The sequence below is a fragment of the Stegostoma tigrinum genome, chromosome 7 (genome assembly GCF_030684315.1).
Source record: "Stegostoma tigrinum isolate sSteTig4 chromosome 7, sSteTig4.hap1, whole genome shotgun sequence".
Lineage (NCBI taxonomy): Eukaryota > Metazoa > Chordata > Chondrichthyes > Orectolobiformes > Stegostomatidae > Stegostoma > Stegostoma tigrinum.
This window is the reverse complement of record NC_081360.1, coordinates 74297591-74323958: the sequence shown is the minus strand read 5'-3', so window position 1 is coordinate 74323958 and position 26368 is coordinate 74297591. Positions and strand designations below refer to the sequence as shown.

The window sequence follows — 26368 nt, the reverse complement described above, 5'->3', positions numbered from 1 at the left end:
GTTGTAGGTGCACAAAACATGCTAATAGGGAGGAATATCCAGGGTTTTGACTCAACCACTGTAAAGGAACAACAACATAGTTTCCAAGTCTGAATGGCTTGAAGGGGGTCTTGCAGGTGGTGGTGGTGGTCTTGGATTTTCACTGTCCTTGTCCTTCTCCATGGTAATGATTGTTGATTTGAAAAACTTACTACAGGAGAAATGGATATGGTTTGATTGTGGAGCCAGCTATCTGTGAAATGTCTACTGTTAGAAGCGATTTCATGAGAGTGCAACGTCTTTTCAACAATCCCAAATGCACTAATAACTGAACTATCAACCAGCTTAAGAAAATCAGTCAAGCTCGGAGCATTGGTGGCTTGTAATTCCTTGTTGCTTTCTCTGTGGCAGTGCCTCACTCAAACAGAGTCAACCAATTAGCAACCTTTTTTTCCCTGCAGCATTGGTGCAATTGTTCAAAATTTGGCTTTCTCATATTCATCCTGCTAAGTAAGCAATCAAAAGCTTTGCCATCTTGCTTCTTTTGCAAGCAATAAGCTTAGATATGTTGACGTTCAGCATGATATGGGCGTACTCATACAGAAAGTTAGTGTACAGGCATAGCAATCAATTAGGAAGGCAAAAGGCATATTTATTACATATGTATTGGATTATAGGAATCAAAAGCCTTGCCACAATTTAGTCAAACACCAGACATACTGGTTGCAATTTTTGATTCATTTTTCAAGAAAGATTTACTTGCAAGACACTACAGTGATCATTCATTAGTTTGTTCCCAGGGATGAGACAGTTATATGATGATAAGAACTTGAATAAATTGAACTTTCATTCTCTAGGGTTTAAAGTGAGAAATGACTTCATTGATAGAATTGAGATTCTGAAGTGGTTTGACATGGTAGACAGTAAGATGCTTCTTCTGCTGGTGAGAGAATTTAGAACATGGTAATACAGATATAAAGGTTTAATAGTAAAGGATTGAGCTGAAAAAAGAAGTTCTTCATTCAAAGAGTTATGAATTTTTTGAATTCACATGCCAGGAGAATTTGAATATCCTATTGTTGATGTTATTTAGGCTAGAAGAGACAAATCATTGGTCTCCTAGGCAATCAAGTGATATGGCATATTCCCAAGTCAGGTGATAAGAGATGCAGTGAAATAGCTGCATCTTCTCCCAAACCAATATGCCCAACATCAAGGCTATAATCATTAAAAATCAGCTCATTCATACATGTCATTCATATATCTAATACTAGACTCCTGAAGCAACGATTCTGTTGACAATTCTGTTGTTGCAGGACGCTTCAAGGTGAATAGAAACATTTCAGGGATGCTCTCAATATGTCTCTGGAGAGGGGCAACATCCCTGCCAACTGTTGGCAGTCCCTGCTTTTTTTCAAGCAAAGTGGAGAGCGTTCATTCAGGGTGGCACCTTATATATTGAGGGACTTTGATAAGACACAAAGGCAAAGTTTAAGCATCAGCGAGATCACACAATGAGGAGCCAATGGCCTAGTGGTATTATCGCTGGACTGTTAATTAAGAGACTTAAGTAATGCTCCGTGGACCTGGGTTCAAATCCTGCCACGGCAGATGGTGGAATTTGAATTAATTAACATTCTGGAATAAAGAGTCTAATAATGACCTTGTATTCATTGTCAAATGTCAGGGAAAAATCCATCTGGTTCACTAATGATCTTTGGGGAAGGAAACTGCTATCCTCACCCGGTCTAGCCCAAATGTGACTTCAAACTCACAGCAATGAGCAATATTGACTCTTAATTACACTCTGAGCAATTAGGGATAGGCAATAAATGCTGATGTTCTCATCCTGTGAAAGAATAAAAGCAAAACCTCTCAATAACTCATTAAGAGAACCGTCCAAACTCTATCACCCTCTATGTCACCTGGGACCCTGACAAACCAAACTACTTGCTCCTAAGGGATTGCCTGAGGAGGAGGAGGACAAATAATGTGAGAAGAAGAATAGGAATTTAGTTCTAAAGTGAATGAAACTTGGTTAAGTGGACACAAGGTAGAGAAGGGAATTATATGAGTTGACAAGTGAGTAAGTTGGCCTCAAATGCATCATATGGCATTGAGGAACAAGCAACTTTGAGAGTAGGATTCATGCATATTCAAACCACATCCAGTGAAATCTAATGAAGGAGATTTGAGTCAGTGGCAATGAGGATCAAATGAAGAGCAATAAAAATATAAAATACCCCAGCAGTGTAAGAGCAGAGCCCTGGGGAAGATGGGAAACTGTGAAGTTGAAAGAATTGCACTGTTACTTTAAGTACAACAGCTAGGCATGTGCAACAGGAGCTAAGTCATAGTGATGTCAGATCACACATGGAGCAGCAGTTAATAGGGTCTCAAGTAAGATACCCTGTCTTACCATCTACTAAACAGTTATGTTCAATAAGCTCTGCATGCTCGTAAGACTGTAGATCTCACATTATTTTAGAAGCAGCAGGAACAGACAGACGACAGCCTGATGTGAGATGAAATGTTCATCTGGTAGAGCAGGAAGCAGCCATCACATTCAAAAGAGAAGTGTATGAACAATGTATTAATCAACAGGCTTGAATTTTCAGCGAATGTTTTGAAAGGGCAACTGCAGTTTCCTTTCATCGGACATGACGCTATTTGTTATCTTCACAGATTTACAATTAGCAGTAATTCATAAGGTTGAACATTTCCTGCGTTTTGAATATTTTTATTGTGATATCATGCATATTCTTACACGAGCTGTCAAAATGGAACAGCAACACTTCTATTGTTTCTTCACACCTTTTACTGAATGCAAGTGGCAATACTTGTGATTGCAATGAACCACATACGATTTTTCTGCACCCTTAGTTCAGGTTGAAAGAATAGTGGGGGATCTGATATCCACATTGGCACACTTACTTTGCAACATATGATCTGATGTGATTGTATGTCCATTTGTGATTAGTTTCAAAATGCAGTGCTTAAAAATCTGTATGAAATTACATTCACTGCCTGCATCATCACAGTGTTGAAGGAAGAAAAAAAGAAGCTAAGATAACACAATGAACATGAAGAAAAGAACCCATATTTGTCTCTTCTAAACTGCCAATTTAAAACTCAAAGCTGGAAAGTACCTGATCTGGTTCATGGCTGAATGGAATTTCCCAGCACTCGTTATGACACTTGTTTAACATCTTTTCCTATGTTTTTTCTAAATGCTGAATTTATTTGGTACAGCACAGAGCATTTTTGAACAATAATATGAACAGCAATGTGAACAGTAATTCAAACAAATGCAAAAGTTGCTTACTATCCTCTGACCCCCCGGCATGCAAATGATTGCATCCTAATGCTGTATCTTTGCTTGTTGCAAAAGCTTTTAGGATTAATACATTACTTAGCAGATTTTATATAAGATTGGGTTGTTGCCTTGACCAACTATTCTTTTTCAGATGTCTTGGCAGGTTAGAGCAGTGATTCGCATAGAGTACTTCAAATGCATGGGTATTTTTCACTCCTAATGTACTCCATGTAGGTACAACTATGAACCACATAGGGAGTAGCAGATTCTTATTAGTGAGGAGCAATAGGCTGGTGCTCTCTTTCTCACTGCTGTTTTACTGCAACAACTTGAAGGATATGCTTGCTATATCAATGAATCCCGAGTTGCTAAGCTAAACAATGGAGGAGAGATCAGGATGATAAGACCTTAAGATATAGGAGCAGAATTAGGCAATTCCACCTGTCAATCTACTCCACCATTCGATCTTAGCCAATATGTTCTTCACCCCTTTTCTCCTGCCTTCTCCCCATAACTCTTGAGCCCCTTGGCAATCAAGAACCTAGCTACATCTATCTTAAATACACTCAATGACACGACCTCCACAACCTTTTGCAGCAATGAATTCCACTGATTCATCACTCTCAGGCTGAAGAAATTCCTCCTCATCTCAGCTCTGAAGGGAAATCCTTTCACTCTGAGGCCATATCCTCAGGCCCTAGTCTCCCCGACTAATGGAAACATCTTTTCCATATCCTCTTTAACCAGGCCCCTCAGGATTCTGTGTACTTCAATGAGATCACCTCCCTATCCTTCTAAATTCTATTCAGTGCAGACTCAGAGTCCTCAACTGCTCCTCACATGACAAACCCTTCATCCTGAGAGACATTCCTGTAAACTTTCTCTGAAACCCTTCAACACCTGCCCATCCTTCCCTAAACACAGGACCCAAAAGCACATTTTTGAACCAGCCAGTGGGCAGGTTATATTAGATACAGTAATATTTAATATGACAGACATAATTAATAATCACAGAGTAAAGGTACTATTAGGTAGTAGCAACCACAAGATGATTAAATATTATATTCATTTTTAGAAGAAATGAGTCAGTCTAAGAAGGTATATTTAGCTTAAATAAGGGCAATCATATGAGCTTGAAAACTGTGAAAGGTCAAATGAGCTGAAATCTTACTCTAGAGGATAGATCAAAAGAGTGCCAAATATTTTTAAAAGTATACTTCAGAATACTGAGAATAAGTATATCCCTGTTATAAAGAAAAATCCCAAGGGAAGATCCACCATCCATCGTTAACTAAGAAGTTAAGGAAAGCTTCAAGCTAAAGGAGAGTGTATGTAATTATGCAAAGCTGAGTGGCAGGTCAGTTGATTGGACAGAATATAAAGATGTCAGAGAATGACGATATGATTCATCATCAGCAAGAAATTAAGTTATGGAGGGACATTGATACAAATGGAAAATTAATAACAAAAGTTTCTACAGGCCTTTATGAAGCAAAAATGAAAGTAAACTGGGTGCCAGTCCTCTAGAGAATGTGAATGGTGAGTTAACAATAGATAATAAGGAAATGGCACATGATATGAATAAATATTTGGACCTATCCTCACTGCACAAGGTTATAAAGAAGTAATAGCTGTAAATCTGAAGATAGAGAGGAGTTCGGTAAAATTACAATGACTACTGAATAAACTAATGGGACCAGAGGCTGATAAATCCCCGGTCCCAACAGATATTGTCCCCTGGTCCTAAAAGTGCTGCCTAATGATGCATTTGTGTTAATTTTCCAAAATTCATTTTGCTTTGGAAAAGATTTCATCAAACTGTCAAGTAGTAAATGTGACTAAAACCAAAGAATTGCAGATGCTGGATCTGAAACAAAAACAGAAAGTGCTAGAGAAACTCAGCAGATCCTGCAACATCTGTTTTGATGGAAGATTACTGAACCCTACTTTTCTCTCTACAGGTGCTGCTAGATCTGCAAGTTTATCTAGCAATTTCTGTTTTTGTAAAAAATATAACTTCCTTACTCAAGTGACGAAAGAGGCATATAGCAGGAAATGGCAGGCCAGTTAGCTTGATGTCTGTTGTGGAGTAGGTTTCAGAATTGATCAGAAAAACACAAGATGATCAGGAAGGGATAACATGAGTTTGTGAATTAACATTATGTTAAACCAATATATTCAACTTCTTTGAGTAACCTGTGCTATGGATTTGTACTTGGATTTCCAAAGATAATAAATAAGCTACCACTGCACAAATGTGCGGCACGGTGGCTCAGTGGCTGGCACTGCAGCCTCACAGCACCAGGGATCCAGGTTCAATTCCAGCCTCAGGCGACTGTGTAGACTTTGCACATTCTCCCTGTGTGTGCGTGGGTTTCCTCTGGGTGCTCCGGTTTCCCCCCACAGTCCAAAGATATGCAGGCTAGGTGGATTGGCCATGCTAAATTGCCCATAGTGTTCAGGGGTGTGTGGGTTATAGGGGGATGGGTCTGGGTGGGATGCTTCAAGGAGCAGTGTGGACTTGTTGGGCCAAAGGGTCTGTTTCCACACTGTAGGAAATCTAATCTAAAAAAAATTAAGAGCTCATGGTATTGGGGTAACTATGGGCAAGGACAGAAGATTAAGTGGCTGGCAAAAATATCACAGTGTATTTTTTTGTTGGCAGGATGTGATGTGTGGAATTCCACAGGATACTATACTGTGACATCACCTTCTTACTATTTATGTGAATGGCATAAACAGTGAATTGAAGAAAGTGCCTATGCATGTACAGCAGGTAATAAGGAGGGCAAATGGAATGTTGGTATTTTTCATAAAGAATTGAAGTATGAAAGTAGGGGAAGAGTTTGTCTAACTGTACAAGGTATTGGTGAGACAGGATCTAGAGTATTGCATACAGTTTTTGTTCCCTTACTTGATGAAGGATGTAATCACATCGAAGGCAGTTCAAACAAGGCTCAATAGATTAGTTCCAGAGATGGAAGACTTGTCCTATGACAAGAGATTGAACAATTTAGGCATGTACTCTCTAGGAGTTAGAAAGATGAGAGAAGGCTGAATTGAGGTATATAAGATGATTATGGGGATTTAAAAAACAGGGGTAGAGTACAGCAGTCAAGAATGAGAGTCACAGGCTTAGGCTAAGTAGTGGAAAATTTAAAACAGATGAGCAGGAATGACTTCTCTCAAAGGGTCATGAAGCTATGGAATTTATTATCTCACCGTGTGGTGAACACTGGGACACTGAATAAATTTAAGGAGGAGATAGTTAGATTTAAAAATAATAATGGGTTGAAGGGTTATGGACAGCAGGCAAGAAAATGCAGCTGAAGCTGAGATGATTATATAAAATAGTAGAGTAGTTTTGAGGGGCTGAATTGCCTACTATCACTCCTTGATCTTATGAGCAAATATTTGCAGACGACACAAAGATAGGTCATGTTATGAGGATGATGGAGTAAAGTGGTAAAATATGAAGTTTTTCACATTGGCTGGAAGAGTAAAGAAACAGAGGATTACTTAAATGTAAAATGAATGCAGAACTCTAAGGTGCAAAGGGATCCAGGTGTTCTAGTGTGTCAGTCACAAAAAAATCTTAGTATGCAGGTATAACAAGCAGACTCATATAATAACATCCTTTATTGCAATAGGAGTTGAACATAAAACTAAGGATGTTATCTTTCAGGAGCACAGGATATTCGTAAGAAAACAACTTGAATATTTCTGAGTGATAATGGGAACTGCAGATGCTGGAGAATCCAAGATAACGAAGTGTGGAGCTGGATGAACACAGCAGGCCAAGCAGCATCTCAGGAGCACAAAAGCTGACGTTTCGGGCCAAGACCCTTCAGGGTCTATGATGAAGGGTCTAGGCCCGAAACGTCAGCTTTTGTGCTCCTGAGATGCTGCTTGGCCTGCTGTGTTCATCCAGCTTCACACTTGAATATTTCTGAGGTTGGGTCCCACCCTGAAATATCAGCTTTCCTGTACCTCTGATGCTGCCTAGTCTGCTGTGTTCCTTCACCTCCACACATTGAATGCATTCTTGGTCTGCTTATTTACGAAAGGATATAAGTGAGTTGGAGGCTGTTTACTGAGGGTTTATTAGGTTTACACCTGGAATGACAAGGTTGTCTTATGAGGAAATGTTGATCATATTGGGATTGTTTAAACTGGAGTTTAGAAGAATAAGGTGTTGTTTGATTGAAGTAGATAAGATGAGGAACAATCTTGAAAAGGTAAACATGGAAAAGATGTTTCCTCTTGTAGGCAAGTCAATGTACCACAGTTTAAAAATTAGTGTTAACCTTTCAGGATAGGGATGCATTTTGTTTTCCTCAGTCAGTTGAGCAACTTTGGATATCTGTGTCAGAAAGTATGGAGACTGGTTAATTGAATACTTTTAAAGCAGAGGTAAATAGATTCTTGTTAGGCAAAAGAATCAGTAGTTATCAAGGAGAAATGGCAATGTAATATTCAAACCAACAATTGCCAGCCATGGAAGGTTTGAATGGTGGAGCACTCAAGCAGCCAAATTGCTTACTTCTCTTCATACATTAATTTCTAAGTTTTTATTATATGATCGCAAAAGATGCATGAGAAACGGTTTCTTAGAAATAAATTCAGAAAGCTTTTTCTTAAAGCATGGCTTCATAATGGATATTAATCTTCAATGATTCACCATATTCTATGCATAAAAATAGCATGGCTACTCAAGCCAGTCTGTTTCCTTCGTGGTTCTGTTCTAACCATGCCCATAATTGTGATTCTGATAACTAATACATTAGACAGGTTTTCTCTTCTGAAAAAAAGAGAATAACATTTGTTGTCCTTAATCTAGTCTAAGTAAAATAATAAATGCATTCCAACTTCCATGTGCACACCCAAGTAAGTTACAAGATCAGATGATAGGTTAAGCAATTTTAATTAAAGAGGGTGTAATGGACTGTAATTAAAGAGGGATATGGCATCTAGCATCTGGACAGTGGAGAAGTTGACGGTCATTCGATTTTCTCTTTTGGAGGCAGCAATTGCAATGTTGATTTGTTATGTCTTTCCTGAGACATGTAGATAGCCAAACAGCAGACTGGCTCCCAGTTATTGCATTGGAGAAAAAGAGAGAGAGCCCGCTCAGGATCTTGCTTCATCAGCATTTCATCTCCTTGTGCACTGGTCTACAAAGACACCAAATGCATAAACACACAAAGGTTTTACTGTCCCATGATCCTCTCCAACTGTTTGTTGATCCCATATTGTCATAGTTTCTGGATTCCAATTGCCTGGCTTACATATTTACATTATGTCCAGGCACATTGCTTTCACAGCTGGTCTCCATTTGTCCAAGTGATTAATTTTAATAGTTTGCCCTCACTAAGTTGAGTATCCAAATGATTGCCAGAGTGATTTGCTAATAGATTAGGAGAAGTACCCCATATCAATCTAAAATGCCCTGGCAGGTAGTTGTAGAAGTTTGACTCCATTTCACAGCTTTTGGGATGTAGGAGGTAAGGTAGTGCAGAAGTTCATTCATCTTTTAGAATGTGTTTCAGTCTTTTTAAAAGCCAGGCAATAAATTCATAAATTGTTTTTTGTTTTGAAAGGCATGGTTTCATAATGAATATTGATGCTCAGTGATTCACCAGATTCTATACATAAGAATAGCATGGTTACTCAAGCTAGTCTGCTTCCTTATTGGTTCTGCTCTTACCACACCCATAATTCTGATACAGGTAACTGTCACAGTCTCTGCTGAATGTGCAACAAATATTGCTGTAAATTCAAAATGTTACACTAATAGTCAAAAGCAGGAAAGTAAAACAAGCAACATAAAAGACAGATTTATTTTTCATTAAATTGCCATCTGGCAAAACAAGGGAACTTTGACAAGAACGTGGCTGATGTTCCACGGTAGCCTCAAGCAAGAAATGACTCAAAATGAATATGAAGTTGGGTGTAAGAAATAAACAACAATTCCTTCCTAGAAATCCCTAGTCTAATTTTGAAATTTTATTGATCGAGGGATGGAAGAAAAAAATGTAAATATCTGGTGCTAAACGTCATATCTTCTTCATGTCTAAAGTGTCAAGGATTCTAGAAATCAGGCATTAATCTTTGCATAATCTTTGTAACCAATTCCAAATTAGAATTGTTCAATTACAGGGGTTTGAATGATATGCAAATAGTACACTCAGCTGTTGACTTTCGTGATTCAAACCTCTTAATCCAGTTGTGTGTTATTACATTAACCAAAAAAAAAAATAAGCCAAATTAATGTTGATTATTTTCCAAATGATCAATGGTAAATTTAATAATTACATTTTTAGGCCAATTGAGTAACAACCTTCTCGATTTGTTCTCACCTGTGCAATGCCGCTCCTCCCACATTTGTTCAGGGCAATTTACCTGGTTTTCCAATGCCTGAACAATTACAGCTCTGGAACGGGTTTGGCGACCAGTTGTTTCAAATCTCTTTCCATCCAGACAGATCAGCTGGCATGAACTCCACGCAGACCACTCAGTTAGGTGACAGTCACCTGGTATTTACAATTGTAATATTACATGACAGTAATGCTCACATCTAAACGATATAATGGTTATTCATGCATTGAATGATTAAATTCTAAACTTGCAGCAATATTAATTGCATATAGTGCTACAGTGATGGATCATGACTTCAGATGACTTATTGAACATTTAATGACAAAAAAAGACATAGGGTCTCAAGATGACTGCAGATGTACTTTCAGTGGCTGTCTGGAGGTCAAGACCCAAGAACGTCACACCTACGGAGATGTTAAAGTGGTTTGAAAGGATGGATTTAAAAGGGAAGAAATGTACCATAAACTGTAATCTGCTGGGAGTTATTTCAGGCTGTGAACATAATGGGATAGAAGACGGTAGTTTTGATTAAACACATGTTTTATGCCTTTTCCTTTCAACAATACACAGGGCCAAGTGTGTGTTCGCAGAAGGAAACCTGTTTGTGAGCTGAGGAGCTCATGTTAATAGCCTGGGTTCAAGCACTAACGTGCTACAAAGGTAACAGGCAAAGAATGCACTGATACCCTTACAATACAGGATAAGTAATGTATACTTGAGTCTGTATACTACAGTCAACTAATCAGTCAAAAGAAGACAGGACAAATGAAGAACTCTGACTCCAAGTGCTACTTGTCAGCCACTGTCAAAAGGAAATGAAGAACAGGATTTCAACTAGCCTGCAATGCTGATGGACCTGAAATTGACTGTTCAGTTACCAATGTTCCAATGTCTAATCTTCAACATTTACCCATTAAATTTGACCTGTGCAACCAACTTCCATCAGTTTTTGGATTCATTTCTCTTTTCCAATCTGTGTGTATGTGTTATATTAATATTTCTCCTCTCATTTAGTAACTGATAAACTTGCTATTTTGTTATCTCAAGAAACCCTGGTTAAATTGTTACCTATTAAAAAAATAAATTCCCCAGGGTGTTGCCTGGGTTGAAAAGTCTCAGTCATGACTGAGCATCTGGAAGAGCATGGCTTGATCAAATACAGTCAACACGGCTTTGTGAGGGGTAGGTCATGCCTTAAAAAACCTTATCGAGTTTTTTGAGGATGTGAGTAGAAAAGTTGATGAGGGTCGAGCTGTGGGTGTGGTGTATATGGACTTCAGTAAGGCATTTGATAAGGTTCCCCATGGTAGGCTCATTCAGAAGGTCAGGAGGAATGGGATACAGGGGAACTTAGCTGCTTGGATACAGAATTGGCTGGCCAACAGAAGACAGCGAGTGGTAGTAGAAGGAAAATATTCTGCCTGGAAGTCAGTGGTGAGTGGAGTTCCACAGGGCTCTGTCCTTGGCCCTCTACTGTTTGTAATTTTTATTAATGACTTGGACGAGGGGATTGAAGGATGGGTCAGCAAGTTTGCAGACGACACAAAGGTCGGAGGTGTCGTTGACAGTGTAGAGGGCTGCTGTAGGCTGCAGCGGGACATTGACAGGATGCAGAGATGGGCTGAGAGGTGGCAGACGGAGTTCAACCTGAATAAATGCGAGGTGATGCATTTTGGAAGGTCGAATTTGAAAGCTGAGTACAGGATTAAGGATAGGATTCTTGGCAGTGTGGAGGACCAGAGGGATCTTGGTGTGCAGATACATAGATCCCTTAAAATGGCCACCCAAGTGGACAGGGTTGTTAAGAAAGCATATGGTGTTTTGGCTTTCATTAACAGGGGGATTGAGTTTAAGAGTCGTGAGATCTTGTTGCAGCTCTATAAAACTTTGGTTAGACCGCACTTGGAATACTGCGTCCAGTTCTGGGCGCCCTATTATAGGAAAGATGTGGATGCTTTGGAGAGGGTTCAGAGGAGGTTTACCAGGATGCTGCCTGGACTGGAGGGCTTATCTTATGAAGAGAGGTTGACTGAGCTCGGTCTCTTTTCATTGGAGAAAAGGAGGAGGAGGAGAGGGGACCTAATTGAGGTATACAAGATAATGAGAGGCATAGATAGAGTTGATAGCCAGAGACTATTTCCCAGGGCAGAAATGGCTAGCATGAGGGGTCATAGTTTTAAGCTGGTTGGTGGAAAGTATAGAGGGGATGTCAGAGGCAGGTTCTTTACGCAGAGAGTTGTGAGAGCATGGAATGCGTTGCCAGCAGCAGTTGTGGAAGCAAGGTCATTGGGGTCATTTAAGAGACTGCTGGACATGTATATGGTCACAGAAATTTGAGGGTGCATACATGAGGATCAATGGTCGGCACAACATTGTGGGCTGAATGGCCTGTTCTGTGCTGTACTGTTCTATGTTCTATGTTCTATGTTCTATGTTCTATGTTCTATGACGAGGGACCGGATAGGCTGGTTTATCTTCCTTAATGCTGAGGAGGCTGAGGGAGGATCTCAATGAGGTATACAAAATTACAAGAGGCATAAATTGGAGAAACTTGTCCTCATGGCAAATGTGTCTTAAATCAAAAGCATAATGTTAAGGTGAGGAGCAAGTGGTCTAGAGGAGATCTGATCATTTTTTTCACACAGAGGGAAGATATATGGAACATACTACCTGAGAGGTTGGTGGAGACTCCCACAATATTTAAAAAGCAGGTGGATAAGTACTTAAAATGTCAGGGCATAGGAGACAATGGACTAAGTGCAGGTAAATGGGGTTAGTTTAGTTTGCATGGTGTAGTTGGCATAGACATGGTGGGCTAAAGGGTCTCTTTCTATCCTGTATACTCTTTGGCTCTTTAAGACTCTTATAATTCATACGATCCGTGAGGTAGGTATCCACTGGGAAGAGATGCTTTATGAATTAATCTTGTTATGACCAACCAAAGCAGCCGATAATGAAAGAAGGATAGACAGGTAATCCTTATCTGCCGGGATCTTGACAATTTACAGTCTCCCAGCTGAAACTGTAATAACCTGGGGAACCTCGTCTGGCCACAATAGCAAATATAAGCCCAATCACAGAACCACCTCTAACAGAGGAGCAAAGTTGCATAAGAATTTCAGTGCTGGAGCAACGCCAGGAATACACCATGTGTCAGGGATTAAATTATCAAATCAAACAGTATGTTCCTTTGATCATTGATAATTGGCAGAATACAAACTGTACTCAACCATCCTGTGTTTGCAAAACCCAAAACACAATGTCTAAATCTGATTCGCTGATAGGATTGTTCAGAAAATACTGCCCTGAGTTTGCTAAGAGCTACACTATGAACCAACTTAAGGTAAGTGTTAGAGCTGCTAATGTAGCTCATTTATCAGAACTGAAACTGTCAATCATTCATTTGTCGGTATCTGTTCCCAGCAAACAAAGGAATATGCTCAAGCTTTCCAGTTTTTTAACTACCCAGGAACTTGGAGATCAATTGTTTCTCTTTGCCTTCCCCACTTCAGCACTTCAGCCAATTCGACTTATTACTAGAAGACTATAAGTGGAAGGCAGTAAGAAATTTTGACTTGAGGCTAAAAGTTTTCAGGCTTTTATCTTTATTGCTGCAGAACTGCCAAAATTCAGTGAGCCATCTAAAGATCATTTGCAAGATACCTTACTCTTTAGCTTAAATGACGGCTTCCTCTAAATATTTAGGGGGAAATAGAGCAATCAACAGAAGGCGCTATTTGGATTTTTAACAAGTGAGGAATTCCTGGAGAGGACAATCATCCGCCCACTTCCATATTACCCTCAAAGAATCCATCCACAAGAGTTCTCTGGAATTTATACAAGAGCAATACAGAGGAGGACTTCAATCCCCCAGGAAGATTGTTGATTTTGACAGACTGCAGGTGCACCTCAGCTAAGCTCCAGGCATGGTGAGTACTGCACTAGGAGAGAATACTTAATTCACCCAAGTCAGTCAGCATTCTATTTGGTATTTTCCAACTGAGTATTGTCTTGCTCCAAAGAGCCAATATTTATGTCATGTCCGTCGGTTACTTCACATTTGCAGGGCTTCCCACTTACAACAATACAAAGGTTAAAAAAAAAGCAGTAATTGTTGGAAATAAAAGTGCTGGTCACACTAAACCTCCAGTTTAAAGTGCAGAAGACCGGTGTGCATCATTGACAAGATATTTTAAAAAATTTTCTCCTTCCAGCTCATCACACGCCTATTTTTTGTTCCTCAGCTAAATGGCAGCATCACATTTCCATACAAAACAAAGTTTTTCCCACTTCATGATCCTCTCAGCAGCCGAGATTGGGTTAATAAATGCTCCTGGGGAAGAATTGGATAGGTTCCTGAACAACGAGGGAGTGATGTTTATTGTGGATAGGTGGTCGAGTAGAGGGGAGGACACATTCAGATCAGACACGGTCTTATCAAATAGTGGAGCAGACAACAGGAACCAGATGATCTACCTCGCCACGTAATTTGTATGTTTAACAGGAGTTGCCATTTCACTGCTGTGAAGAATTACAGGGATTGAAGGGATGTCTCCTATTAGCAATTTAGCTCACGATACCTCTGTAGTGTCTTAAATGGAGCCAGGAAATATAACCAACAATACAAATGGCTTGCTTTCAAGTGCACCAGGAGAAGAGAGGTTAGAGTATCCTTGTGAATATTTAATACTGAGATAGATAGATTCTTGATCAAATCACGGAAATCAAAGGTTTTTGGGAAAGGACAGTGGACATGAGGAGTATCTGGATCAGCCATGATCCTACTGATTGGTGGAGTAGGTTCAAGGGGCCGAACAGCTTACCCCTGCTTCTATTTCTTATGGTCTTAAAGTGAGTTCCTCTATGAGAAGCTGAAGAAAATATGTAAACGTATAGGGATCAATGCAAATGTCTGTTAATACATGGGATACCTGTCTTCTTATCTCTGGTTATCTCGCATACCTTGTTAAGACCATTTATTTCTTCCAGCAATGGAGCAGTAATCTTTTCACTGTTGTGTGGGTATTGATGTAGCTGGCTGTCACCCACATCTTACCACCTAATGGCAATAGCTGAGGAGCTGAATCTCCTCCTGTACTCTATGTTTCCGAACAATATTTTTTAAAAGAACATGACAAGAAGACTGTTGTTTGACTGCAACTGCTTCCAGACATTTCAAGTTGCTTCAACCATCTAAACCAGACAGATAGCAAACCAACTGGAAGTCAACCAGACCAACAACAGAATCAAAAATAAAACAAGCATCAAACCCAGACCACGGGTAAACAGGAAAAGGTCAGCCACAGAAGAAAACGTGCAGAAAAGCAGGCTCCTAAATTCAAAGCACCATCAGTAGACCTCGGTGTGGGCTAAATTGGAAAATAGGTACAAGGCTTTGAACCTGTTAATTGAGAAAAATGCAACTTGCTAACTTCATGTTTCTGCTCATTATAATGATGTCATAGAGTCAGTTCTGCTCATTGACTGCACCCATCAGCAAATTGCATCTTGCTTGCACCCCTTAAGGTTTTGCTTCAGGCTAGCCTGCAAAGAGTGCAGTGGGCAGGAAGGAGGTGGTGTGGGGTTCATGTTGTAGAGTGCAGACAATTAGTCTGGAAGCAATTCTGATCTGAAGATGAAGAGAGCAGGTTGGGATAGAAATTATTGCAAAGAATCAACCCAAAGATAAGCATGTAGCTTTTTAAGATATTCAATGATCTCACATGTCAAGGTCAAGTGCATGAGCTTTTAAATACAATGGCCTGCCAACTGCACCTCTAACATTGGTTATGTATTATTATTCAGTACAATATTTAGTTCACCACAGCCCTACCAGTTACCAACCAGCAATCTCTATCAATTGGGATAGATTTTCTGACGGCCAGAAAACAGGGTGGTGTGTTACCTTACCTATACACTGGACACTTGTACAAAGCTCATAACCAAATTTCACTGGTTTCATGCACTGCCAGTTATTCAACATAACAGGTACCTCAGGCAAATGGTGTTAACCATTATTAGAATACCAAAACTAAGAACATACTAAAGGAAAAATTGAAACATTGTTTGCATCCTCAATCCTAATCTGTTTCCAGGTTTCACAACGCCTTCATCTCACGCCCTTGAGAATCCAGACCCACAGCACTGTTCTCCAATCCATCCACTTTTTTTTTCATTTCTTTAAGTTTCCTCTCTCTCTTCTCATTCTATTTTCTCTTTTATTTTGTTTTACTTACCCCTTGGTGAGGAACACAAACCCTACCCAATAGCATGGACTTGTGGCTACTTCGGCAATGGCTGAAGATGAGCCCTCTCAGCGTTGTTGGCAGCATAAGAGCGGGCCTAGCCTCTTGAGCATATGTGGCAGGAGTCGGCTCCTTGGGGAGAGTGAGCCAAGCGCTAAAGGAGGGAGCCTTAGGGAGTTCACAAGGGCAGCAATTATGTGTCCAGAAGTGAGTGATAGCATCATGCAGTGGGGCCTCTTCGATAGTGGTGGGCCCAGCACAGGACTCAAGGCAATGGCAATGGCAGTGGCATCAGCTTTCAATGGCAGGGTGGTCCCTGTGGTTGGTGGAGAAGGCGGACTCTGTGGTCAGTGGAGAAAGTAGACCCAGCTGCTGGTGTTGGTCAGCTGCAGCAATGTAGTGGGCCTGAATCAATACTCCAGGTGCATTTGCAGGGACAGTGGTTGTTTCAGCAATAACATGGTAAGCCTGGTGTGTGACTCCTGGAATGGACGGTGCAGGAAAAGCATGGCAAAGAGGACGAGATTGAGTCCCTGCAAGAAGTACAGTCCCAATGTGGCTAATGACTTTCGAAAGAATGTAACGTTTGACTTTTACCTTTATTTCTTTATTTTTCTGCTTGATACTAAGAATTACTGTAATGTTTAACTTGCAAATTTGTTCTTTCTTTCTGCCTTGTTTTTTATGTTTCTCTGCCAAGGTGCTCGTACCTGAGCTAGCACCTTGTGTGGCGACAATACGCAGTTTTCACTCTACTCCTGCACTTTCTTACTTGAGTACACCTGACAATAAATAAAAACTAAATCTAAAAGTGCTAGCTTTGCCAATGATAAGCACATTTCATGAAAAAATAAATTATTTTTAAAACTTTCATCTGGCTTACAAGCTGCACAGGATGTAAGCATATATCCCACTTTTCCATCCTCTTGACATAACCTCAACCTTATATATTTCAGCTTTCAAATTCCCATGAAGCATGACCAGACCAGGCCAGGCTAGGCCATGGAGGAAAGCCAAGAAGAGAATCAGGATAGGGACATAGTGATGGTTTCACACTGACAGCCAAAATCTCAGTTTGTCCTGCCCTGAGTAACCTCTGCTGATCATTCACTCATTGAGCACTCATGTGCAATTGCTAACATGTGCAGCAGCCTTAAATCAATAAAAATTCTTGTAGCAGCTGCCATATCAATTGACGTAAATTTCTACAAGTTGACTAAACTATGAGAATGAGCTGCACTATGGCTCAGTGGCTAGCATTGCTGCCTCACAGCACTAGGAACCCAAGTTTGCTTCCTCCCTTGGGTGGTTGTCTATGTGGAGTTTGCACATTCTCCCTGTGTCTGCGTGGGTTTCCTCTAGGTGCTCTGGTTTCCTCCCACAATCCAAAGATGTGCAGGCTAGATGGTTTGGCCATGCTAAATTGCCCATAGGGTCCAGGGATGTACAGATTAGGTGGGTTATTGGGGATGGGTCTGGATGGGATGCTCTGAGGGTTGACATGGGCTTGTTGGACCAAAAGGCCTGTTTTGGCACCATAGGATTCTATGGTCTGCAAACATTTGTAGAATTGAAACAATAGACATTTAAAAGCAACCAGTTAATGGCCTGTGAACAGTTGATGATCCTGTAAGTGGTTGGCAAATGGAGGAGATGTTCTTTACTGCTGCATGTTTAAATGTGTAATGTCAAGAGAAGGTGATGATTAGAGCTCTGAGCTGCAATTTGACACCAGAGACACCAGATCAGTGTCTTTTCCTTCTCTCATAGGATTTATTTTGAACATTTGATATCCAGTTCTCAATCACATTTAAACTGAGCAAAGTACATTGACAGTACATTAAATGGCTGCCACAATCATCTGTTCTTACTGAGTCCACATTAATGTGTCCAACATTCAGAAAATATATGGTTAACACACATTTTGGATATAGCACACTTCTGGCGCTGTGCAATTCTGTGTTCAGACAAAGCAAAACTAACCTTTAAACTTTAAACCTGCAGGAGAAGCACACTGCAGCAGACATCAACATACATTCAAATATCTCTGTTGGGCAAAGGAACAATTATTGCCTCGCTGGAATCTATTTTGTAGTTACTGGTTTCCAATTAGTCACAGCAGTTAAATGCTTATGTGTAGGAGACAATGGCTTAATTAGCAACAAGCAAATGTTAATTAAGAATTCTGAATTTTGGATGATCAGTCTCTTCTGAGCTTGCTGGTTTTTCATAGATGGGACTTGAGGAACAATGGAATCTGTCTTCTATCTTTCCCAGCACTGTTGTCGACATGGTCCTCAATTGGGTTCGGCCCATCTCCCACACTTCCGCCCTCACCCCTCTCTTCCCTCCCACAACAGCGATAAGGTTCACCTTGTCCTTATCTACCATCCCACCAGCATCCACATCCTGATGATCATCAGATGCCATTTCTGCCACCTCCAGCGAGATGCCACCACCAGACACATATTCCCTTCCCCTCCCTTGTCCGCCTTCAGTCGGGACAGTTCCCTCTGGGACGCCCTGGTCCACACTTCCTTCACCCCCAACTCTCCCATATCCTAGCCCCCTACCCCACACACTAGGCCTTGTTAACACATAACCTGCCAATACACACTACCTATTGTTACTTACTAACAGTCTCCATTAACAACTATTCACCATCCCAGCCAAATCTTTACTAACTCCTTTGTCTGTCCAGCTGCTCTTCTCTCTCTTTGAATTCTATCCTATCATTTTCGCCCTACCCCCTCCTCCTCAGTATTTTCTGCATATAAACCAATGCTTTCTCAGCCACCATCAGTTCTGAGAAAGTGTCACTGGACTTGAATCGTTGACCCTGATTTTTTTCTTCACAGATGCTGCCAGACCTGCTGAGCTTTTCCAGTAACTTCTGTTGTTGAGTCTGTGTGCTGATTTAGGACAAAGAACAAAGAAAATTACAAGTCCCGAACAGGCCCTTCAGCCCTCCATGCCATATATATTTGTCAAGATGCCCGTTAAAAGCCACTATAGTATCTGTTTCCACTACCTCCCCTGGCAAGGAGTTCCAAGCACCCACCACAAAAAACTTGTCTCGTACATCACTTTTAAACCTTGCTCCTCACACCCTAAACCCATGGCTCCTGATTATTGACTCGTTCACCCTGTGTAAAAACTTCTGACTGTCCAGTCTGTCCATGCCCTTCACAATCTTGTAAACATCTATCAGGACACCCCCTCAACCATTCCAGTGAAAGCAACACAAGTTTCTCCAACCTCTCCTCATAGTTAAATCCCACCATACCAGGCAACATCCTGGTAAATCTTTTCTGTACCCTCTCCAAAGCCAGCACATCCTTCTGGTAGCGTTGGACCAGAATTGAACACAATATTCCAAATGCGACCTAACTAGGGTTGGTTCAAGTTGCAACATTACCTGCAACTTTTTAAACCCAATGCCCCGATCGATGAAGACAAGCATGACATATGCCTTGATAACATGGTGTGGAGCTGGATGAACACAGTAGGCCAAGCAATATCTTAAGAGCACAAAAGCTGACGTTTCGGGCCTAGACCCTTCGTCATTTTTCTGATGAAGGGTCTAGGCCCGAAATGTCAGCTTTTGTGCTCCTAAGATGCTGCTTGGCCTGCTGTGTTCATCCAGCTCCACTTTGTCATCTCGGATTCTCCAGCATCTGCAGTTCCCATTATCTCTCATGTCATATGTCTTGTTGACTACCTTCTTCACCTGCATTGCAGGTGACCCGTATATCTATACACCCAGATCCCTCTGCCTCTCAGTACTCTTATGGGTTCTGCCATTTACTGCATATTTTCCATACGGATTAGACCTTCCAAAATGCATTACCTCACATTTTTCTGGATTAAACTCCATCTGCCATCTCGCTGCCCAAGTCACCAACCAATCTATATTCAGCTGTATCCTTTGACAGTCCCCATTGCTATCCACAATTCCACCAACCTTTGTGTCATCGGCAAACTTACTCATCAGACTAGTTATATTCTCCTCCAAATCATTTATATATATTACAAACAGCAAAACTGCCAACACTGATCCCTGAGGAACGCCACTAGTCACAGCCCTCCATTCAGAAATGCACACTTCCACTACTACCTTCTGTCTTCTATGACCGAGACAGTATTTTTATCCATCTTGCAAGCTCACCTCTGACCCCGTGAGACTTTACCTTCTGTATCAGCCTACTATGAGGGACCTTGTCAAAGGTCTCACTGAAGTCCATGTAGACAGCATCACTGCCCTACCCTCATGGATCATCTTCATCACTTCCTGAAAAAACTCAACGAAGTTAGTGAGACATGACCTCCCCTTCACAAAGCCATGTTGCCTTTCGCTAAAACACCCACTGATTTCCAGGTAGGAGTAAATTCTGTCTCGAAGAATCCTCTCCTAAAATTTAGCTACCACTGGCGTAAGGCTCACCAGCCTATAATTAGGAGGACTATCCTTGCCACCCTTCTTAAACAAAGGAACAGCATTGGCTATTCTCCAAACCTCTGGGATCTTCCTTGTAGCATGTGCGGATGCAAAGATTTCCCTCAAGACCCCAACAAATTCCTCCCTTACTTCTCTCAGTATTCTGAGGTATCTCCCCTTGGATTTGTCTTCATGTTGGATGCCTAATTTCAGATTTAAGGTAATTTTCTTTTTGTGCAGAACCTTTCAAGAATCATGGATTCCTTACAGTGGGAAGACAGGCTATTCAACCCATCAAGGCCACACTGATGCTCTGAAGAGCATCCCACCCCAGATCCATGGCCCCCCCATGCTTCCTCTGTACTCCTGCATTTCCCATGGCTAATCCACGTAGCCTGAACATCCCTAGACACAATGGACAAATTAGCATGGCCAATCGAGCTAACCCATCACACCTCCACCACCACCCCGCGCCCCCCCACCATCTTTGGACTCTTGGAGGAAACCACAGCATCCAGAGGAAACCCACACAGATACTGAGAGAACATACAGACCCCAGAGTTGCCCAAGGGAGGAACTAAGCTCAGGTCTCTGATGCTGTAAGGCAGCAGTGCTAACAACTAAGTCACCGTGCCACCCAAATTTACACTCCAGCAAATCAATGTATGAAACTAAGGCAGATTATAAAATGTGCATGTAGTTTACTACATGATATTACCACCCAGGGTGAGGATAATTATCGCCAATTGGAGAAACGATCCATTTACTATAAGAATTTATATTAAAGCTAAGATCTAACACAGGGAAGGAAACCTGAACAGATTAAATCATGTAGAACTGCAATAGCAACATCAAAAATTTTGAGATAACAAGGTGTAGAGCTGGATGAACGCAGCAGGCCAAGCAGCATCAGAGGAGCAGGAAGGCTGATGTTTTGTGTCTGGGCCCTTCTTCAGAAATTTAGGCCTTTTATTGAACTGTTATTCTGTTTCATTTCCTCTGTAAAGAAACATGAACCAAAACTGAATACATTTTGGGAAAAAGAGTAATCTACTGTGAGTAATGGAAATTGTGGCTTCCAAGTGTGAAAGTGTAAGTATTTTTCACTGGCAAGGACCGTGATTAAGTGGTACTTTCCAAGTCATAAACTGTCACAGTTAACCTTTTGAACCTGCCTTGAAGGACCTCTTAGTGACCTAAGTATTCTTCTGAAAATTCCGTTTACAGTTGGTGGCACAGCTGCTAAAAAGGGACTTTCTGTGCAAATAGGTTCTGTATATTTGACAAATGTTCACCAGTGCTTCTAATGCTAGTTATCATTAACTGTCACTCACCCTTATAACATACTGATGATTCATTACAAAGTTCATACAAATATAGCCATAGAGGCTTGCAGCACAGAAGAACAGCAATCAACCCATTGAACGTGCACTGGTCGAAAGCAAGCATTTAACTATTCCCACCCTATTTTCCAGCATTTCATCCATACTATTTGAGCAAGTGTATATCTAAATTCTTCTGAAATGTTATGAGTGTTTTGTATCTATCACTCTTACAGGCAGCGAGTTCCAGATTCCTAGCACCATCTGGGTGGAAAAAAAGCCTAATTTCAATGGGAGCACAGGATGAATTTGAAACATAACTAAAGCAGAGCAAGTTCATCCATTTGAGGCTGGATGCCTCTAATTTAACACCCACAGTATCAGAGGTAAAGCAGATGAGCTAAGAGCATGGATTGACACATAGAACTGTAGTGTTGTCATCACAGAGATGCAGTTGACACTGGGACAAGATTCGCTACATAACATTCTAATGTATAAGATCTTTAGACAGGACAGGGGATGGGGTTGCATTATTAGTTAGGGAGTCAATTATTGCAATCAGGAGGAATGGTATCTTGGGATGATCGTCAAAGGAGACTTTGAGGGTAGAATGTAGGAACAAGAAGGGAATAGTCAGACTGTTAGGAACGTATTGTACAGCCCAGTCAGCAGGCCATTGAGGAGCAGATATGTAGTCAATTCATTATGATGTGAACAAATAATAATAATAGTAGAGATTTCAACCAACCCACTATTAATTGGGTAATCATAACTAAAGGGTTTTGGGAGAAATATTACTTGAAATGCATACAGGAGAGCTTTTCATGTCAACATGTAAATGGTGCTACAAGCAGCAGTGCAGTGCTGGGTTTAATTTTGGCGAATGAAGCTAGACGGGTATTTGAGGTGACTATAGGGGAGCATTTTAGTGATATCAATCACAATGAAATACGGTTTACATTTCTTGTGGAAAAGAAGAGACATGGTTTGTAAAAGTGGGTTTTGGACTGGGGCAAGGCAGATTTTATTAAAATAAGGCAAGATCTGGCCAAAGTAGACTGGGCACAGCAAATTGTGGATAAATCTACAGCAGAATAGTGGGAGGTGTTCCGAAAGATCCTGGGGGTAGTTTAGGGTCATTATGTTTCTTTAAGCATGATATAGAGGAGCAAGAAGCCCAGAGAACCATGGATGTCCAGGAATATTCAGAACTGGATAAAAAAGAAAAGTGAGACATATACCAGGTACAAAAGACAGCAAACAATGCAGCTCCAAAAGGAACATTGGAACTGCAGGGGAAAGCTCAAGGAAGCAATTAGGAGAACAAAAATGGGTCATAAGAAAATATTGGTGAGCGAGATTAAGAAGAATCCCATGATAGTCGATAAGTATGTCAAGGGGAAATAAATAACCAGGGAAAGAGTAGAGCTTGAGAGATAATGGGAACTGCAGATGCTAGAGAATTCCAAGATAATAAAATATGAGGCTGGATGAACACAGCAGGCCAAGCACCATCTCAGGAGCACAAAAGCTGACGTTTCAGGCCTAGACCCTTCATCAGAGAGCTCTCTGATGAAGGATCTAGGCCCGAAACGTCAGCTTTTGTGCTCCTGAGATGCTGCTTGGCCTGCTGTGTTCATCCAGCCTCGCATTTTATTATCAAAGAGTAGAGCTTATTAGGGACAAAGTGTGAAAACTGTGCATGAAGCCAGAGGACGTTAGCACAGTATAAATGAATACTTCACATTGTCTTCTCTCAGGAGAAGGAGGATGCAAGTATAGCATTTGAGGAGGTAGTCTGTGAAGTTCTTAAGCAGATTGATATAAGAAGCAAGAAGGCATTGGAGGTTTTAGTAGATATTAAAAATGGACAAATGCCTAAATCTCAATGAGTTGTGTGCTAGGGATATGTTACGGGGCCGTAACCAAATTTTAAAATTATTTCTGGCCACAGGGAGGTGCCAGAGACTGGAGAACAGCTGATGTGGTTTCACTTTACAAGAAATATGGTGGAGTTAGATCAGCAAACTATAGCCCAGTGAGTCTAACACCAAGAAGGAATCATTGGAGAAGATAATGAAGGTGAAAATAAATTTCCATTTAGAGGTAAGGTTTGATCAGGTATAGACAGTATGGCCTTGTCAGAAGGAGGTCATGCCTAACCTAAAGGAATTTTTTGAGGAGGTGACCAAGTGTTTAGATGAGGATAGGGCAGTAGGTGGAGTTTATATGCATTTTAGCAAGGCCCTTTACAAGGTCTCTCATGATAAACTGATAAAGACAAAAGCTCATGGGATCCATGGTAACTTGAAAAGGTGGATCCAAAATTGGCTTAGCAATGGGAAACAGCAGGTGGTGGTAGAAGATTGTTAATGTGATCAGACGCCAGTACAATGGCATACCACCAAGATCAGTGCTAGGGCCCCTTATTGTTTGTGATATTGTGATAAGAATGTGGGAGGCATGATAAATTACCTTGCAGATAACACAAAGATTGGTTGGACAACTGAATGTGAGGAGGAAGGTAATAAAATGTGAGGCTGGATGAACACAGCAGGCCAAGCAGCATCTCAGGAGCACAAAAGCTGACGTTTCGGGCCTTGACCCTTCATCAGAGGAGGAAGGTGTTAGGTTACAGAAAGATATAAACTGATTGGTCAGATGGGCAGGTCAGTGGCAGACGGAATTTAAACCTGATAAATGTGATGCGCTTTGGGAGAAGGAACCAGACAAGGGAGTACTCGATGAATGGCAAGACACTAGGAAACTCAGAGGAACAGATGGTTCTTGAGGTGCTTGTCCACAGATCCTTGAAGGTGACAGTTGGAACAGTGTTAAGAGGGTACACTCTTTGGTGAAAAGAGTGTTGGTATGTTACTATAGTATATCTTACAGATAATACACACTGTTGCTACTGTGCATCAGTGGTTATGGAATTGCTTTTATCAGTCATGGAAGAGATTATAAGAGCAGGGAGGCCATGTTGGAGCTGAAGAGAATCTTGGTTAAGTCATAGCAAGAGAACTATGTGAAGTTCTGGTCACCATACAATAGGAATGATGTGATTGCACTGGAATGGTTACACAAGAGATTCCCCAGGATAATAAAATGTGAGGCTGGATGAACACAGCAGGCCAAGCAGCATCTCAGGAGCACAAAAGCTGACGTTTCGGGCCTAGACCCTTCATCAGAGAGGGGGATGGGGAGAGGGAACTGGAATAAATAGGGAGAGAGGGGGAGGCAGACCGAAGATGGAGAGTAAAGAAGATAGGTGGAGAGAGTATAGGTGGGGAGGTAGGGAGGGGATAGGTCAGTCCAGGGAAGACGGACAGGTCAAGGAGGTGGGATGAGGTTAGTAGGTAGATGGGGGTGCGGCTTGGGGTGGGAGGAAGGGATGGGTGAGAGGAAGAACCGGTTAGGGAGGCAGAGACAGGTTGGACTGGTTTTAGGATGCAGTGGGTGGGGGGGAAGAGCTGGGCTGGTTGTGTCCTGCAGTCGGGGGAGGGGACGAACTGGGCTGGTTTAGGGATGCAGTAGGGGAAGGGGAGATTTTGAAACTGGTGAAGTCCACATTGATACCATATGGCTGCAGGGTTCCCAGGCGGAATATGAGTTGCTGTTCCTGCAACCTTCGGGTGGCATCATTGTGGCAGTGCAGGAGGCCCATGATGGACATGTCATCTAGAGAATGGGAGGGGGAGTGGAAATGGTTTGCGACTGGGAGGTGCAGTTGTTTGTTGCGAACTGAGCGGAGGTGTTCTGCAAAGCGGTCCCCAAGCCTCCGCTTGGTTTCCCCAATGTAGAGGAAGCCGCACCGGGTACAGTGGATGCAGTATACCACATTGGCAGATGTGCAGGTGAACCTCTGCTTAATGTGGAATGTCATCTTGGGGACTGGGATAGGGGTGAGGGAGGAGGTGTGGGGACAAGTGTAGCATTTCCTGCGGTTGCAGGGGAAGGTGCCGGGTGTGGTGGGGTTGGAGGGTAGTGTGGAGCGAACAAGGGAGTCACGGAGAGAGTGGTCTCTCCGGAAAGCAGGCAGTGGTGGGGATGGAAAAATTTCTTGGGTGGTGGGGTCGGATTGTAAATGGCGAAAGTGTCGGAGGATGATGCGTTGTGTCCGGAGGTTGGTGGGGTGGGGTGTGAGAACGAGGGGGATCCTCTTTGGGCGGTTGTGGCGGGGGCGGGGTGTGAGGGATGTGTTGCGGGAAATACGGGAGACGCGGTCAAGGGCATTCTTGATCACTGTGGGGGGAAAGTTGCGGTCCTTAAAGAACTTGGACATCTGGGATGTGCGGGAGTGGAATGTCTTATCGTGGGAGCAGATGCGGTGGAGGCAGAGGAATTGGGAATAGGGGATGGAATTTTTGCAGGAGGGTGGGTGGGAGGAGGTGTATTCTAGGTAGCTGTGGGAGTCGGTGGGCTTGAAATAGACATCAGTTACAAGCTGGTTGCCTGGGATATTGTTTGAGAAATGGAGCATTTCAGATCTGAAGAGACAATGGGTAAGCTTGGGTTGTTTTCTTTGTAGCAGATAAGTTTGAGCGAGGACCTGGTAAAGGATTGTATTGGTGAAACTATCAACTATAATTGTACATTTACAGAAATCAAATCAACAAAACACACTGCCTCAAATCATTAGTTAGTAAATTTTAATAAATTTTGATGGAAGAGCATTGTTTGAAAGTAC

The 26368-nt window shown here is 41.6% G+C and overlaps 1 protein-coding gene and 1 long non-coding RNA gene across 5 annotated transcripts in view; one reads left to right on the top strand and one right to left on the bottom strand.

Moving 5' to 3' along the window:
• Positions 1 to 26368, bottom strand: part of thsd7ba (thrombospondin, type I, domain containing 7Ba) — a 922022-nt gene that overhangs the window by 47578 nt on the left and 848076 nt on the right. For all 4 annotated transcript variants that reach the window (XM_048535033.2, XM_048535035.2, XM_048535034.2 and 1 more), the window contains one exon: positions 9655 to 9828. In XM_048535033.2, coding sequence (XP_048390990.1) covers positions 9655 to 9828 — 174 coding nt within the window. The remainder of the gene's footprint in view (positions 1 to 9654; positions 9829 to 26368) is intronic.
• LOC125454355 (uncharacterized) lies at positions 10799 to 19395 on the top strand. Its single transcript, XR_007247971.2, has 3 exons — positions 10799 to 10855; positions 13379 to 13602; positions 16875 to 19395. It is a non-coding gene; the product is annotated as an uncharacterized LOC125454355 (long non-coding RNA).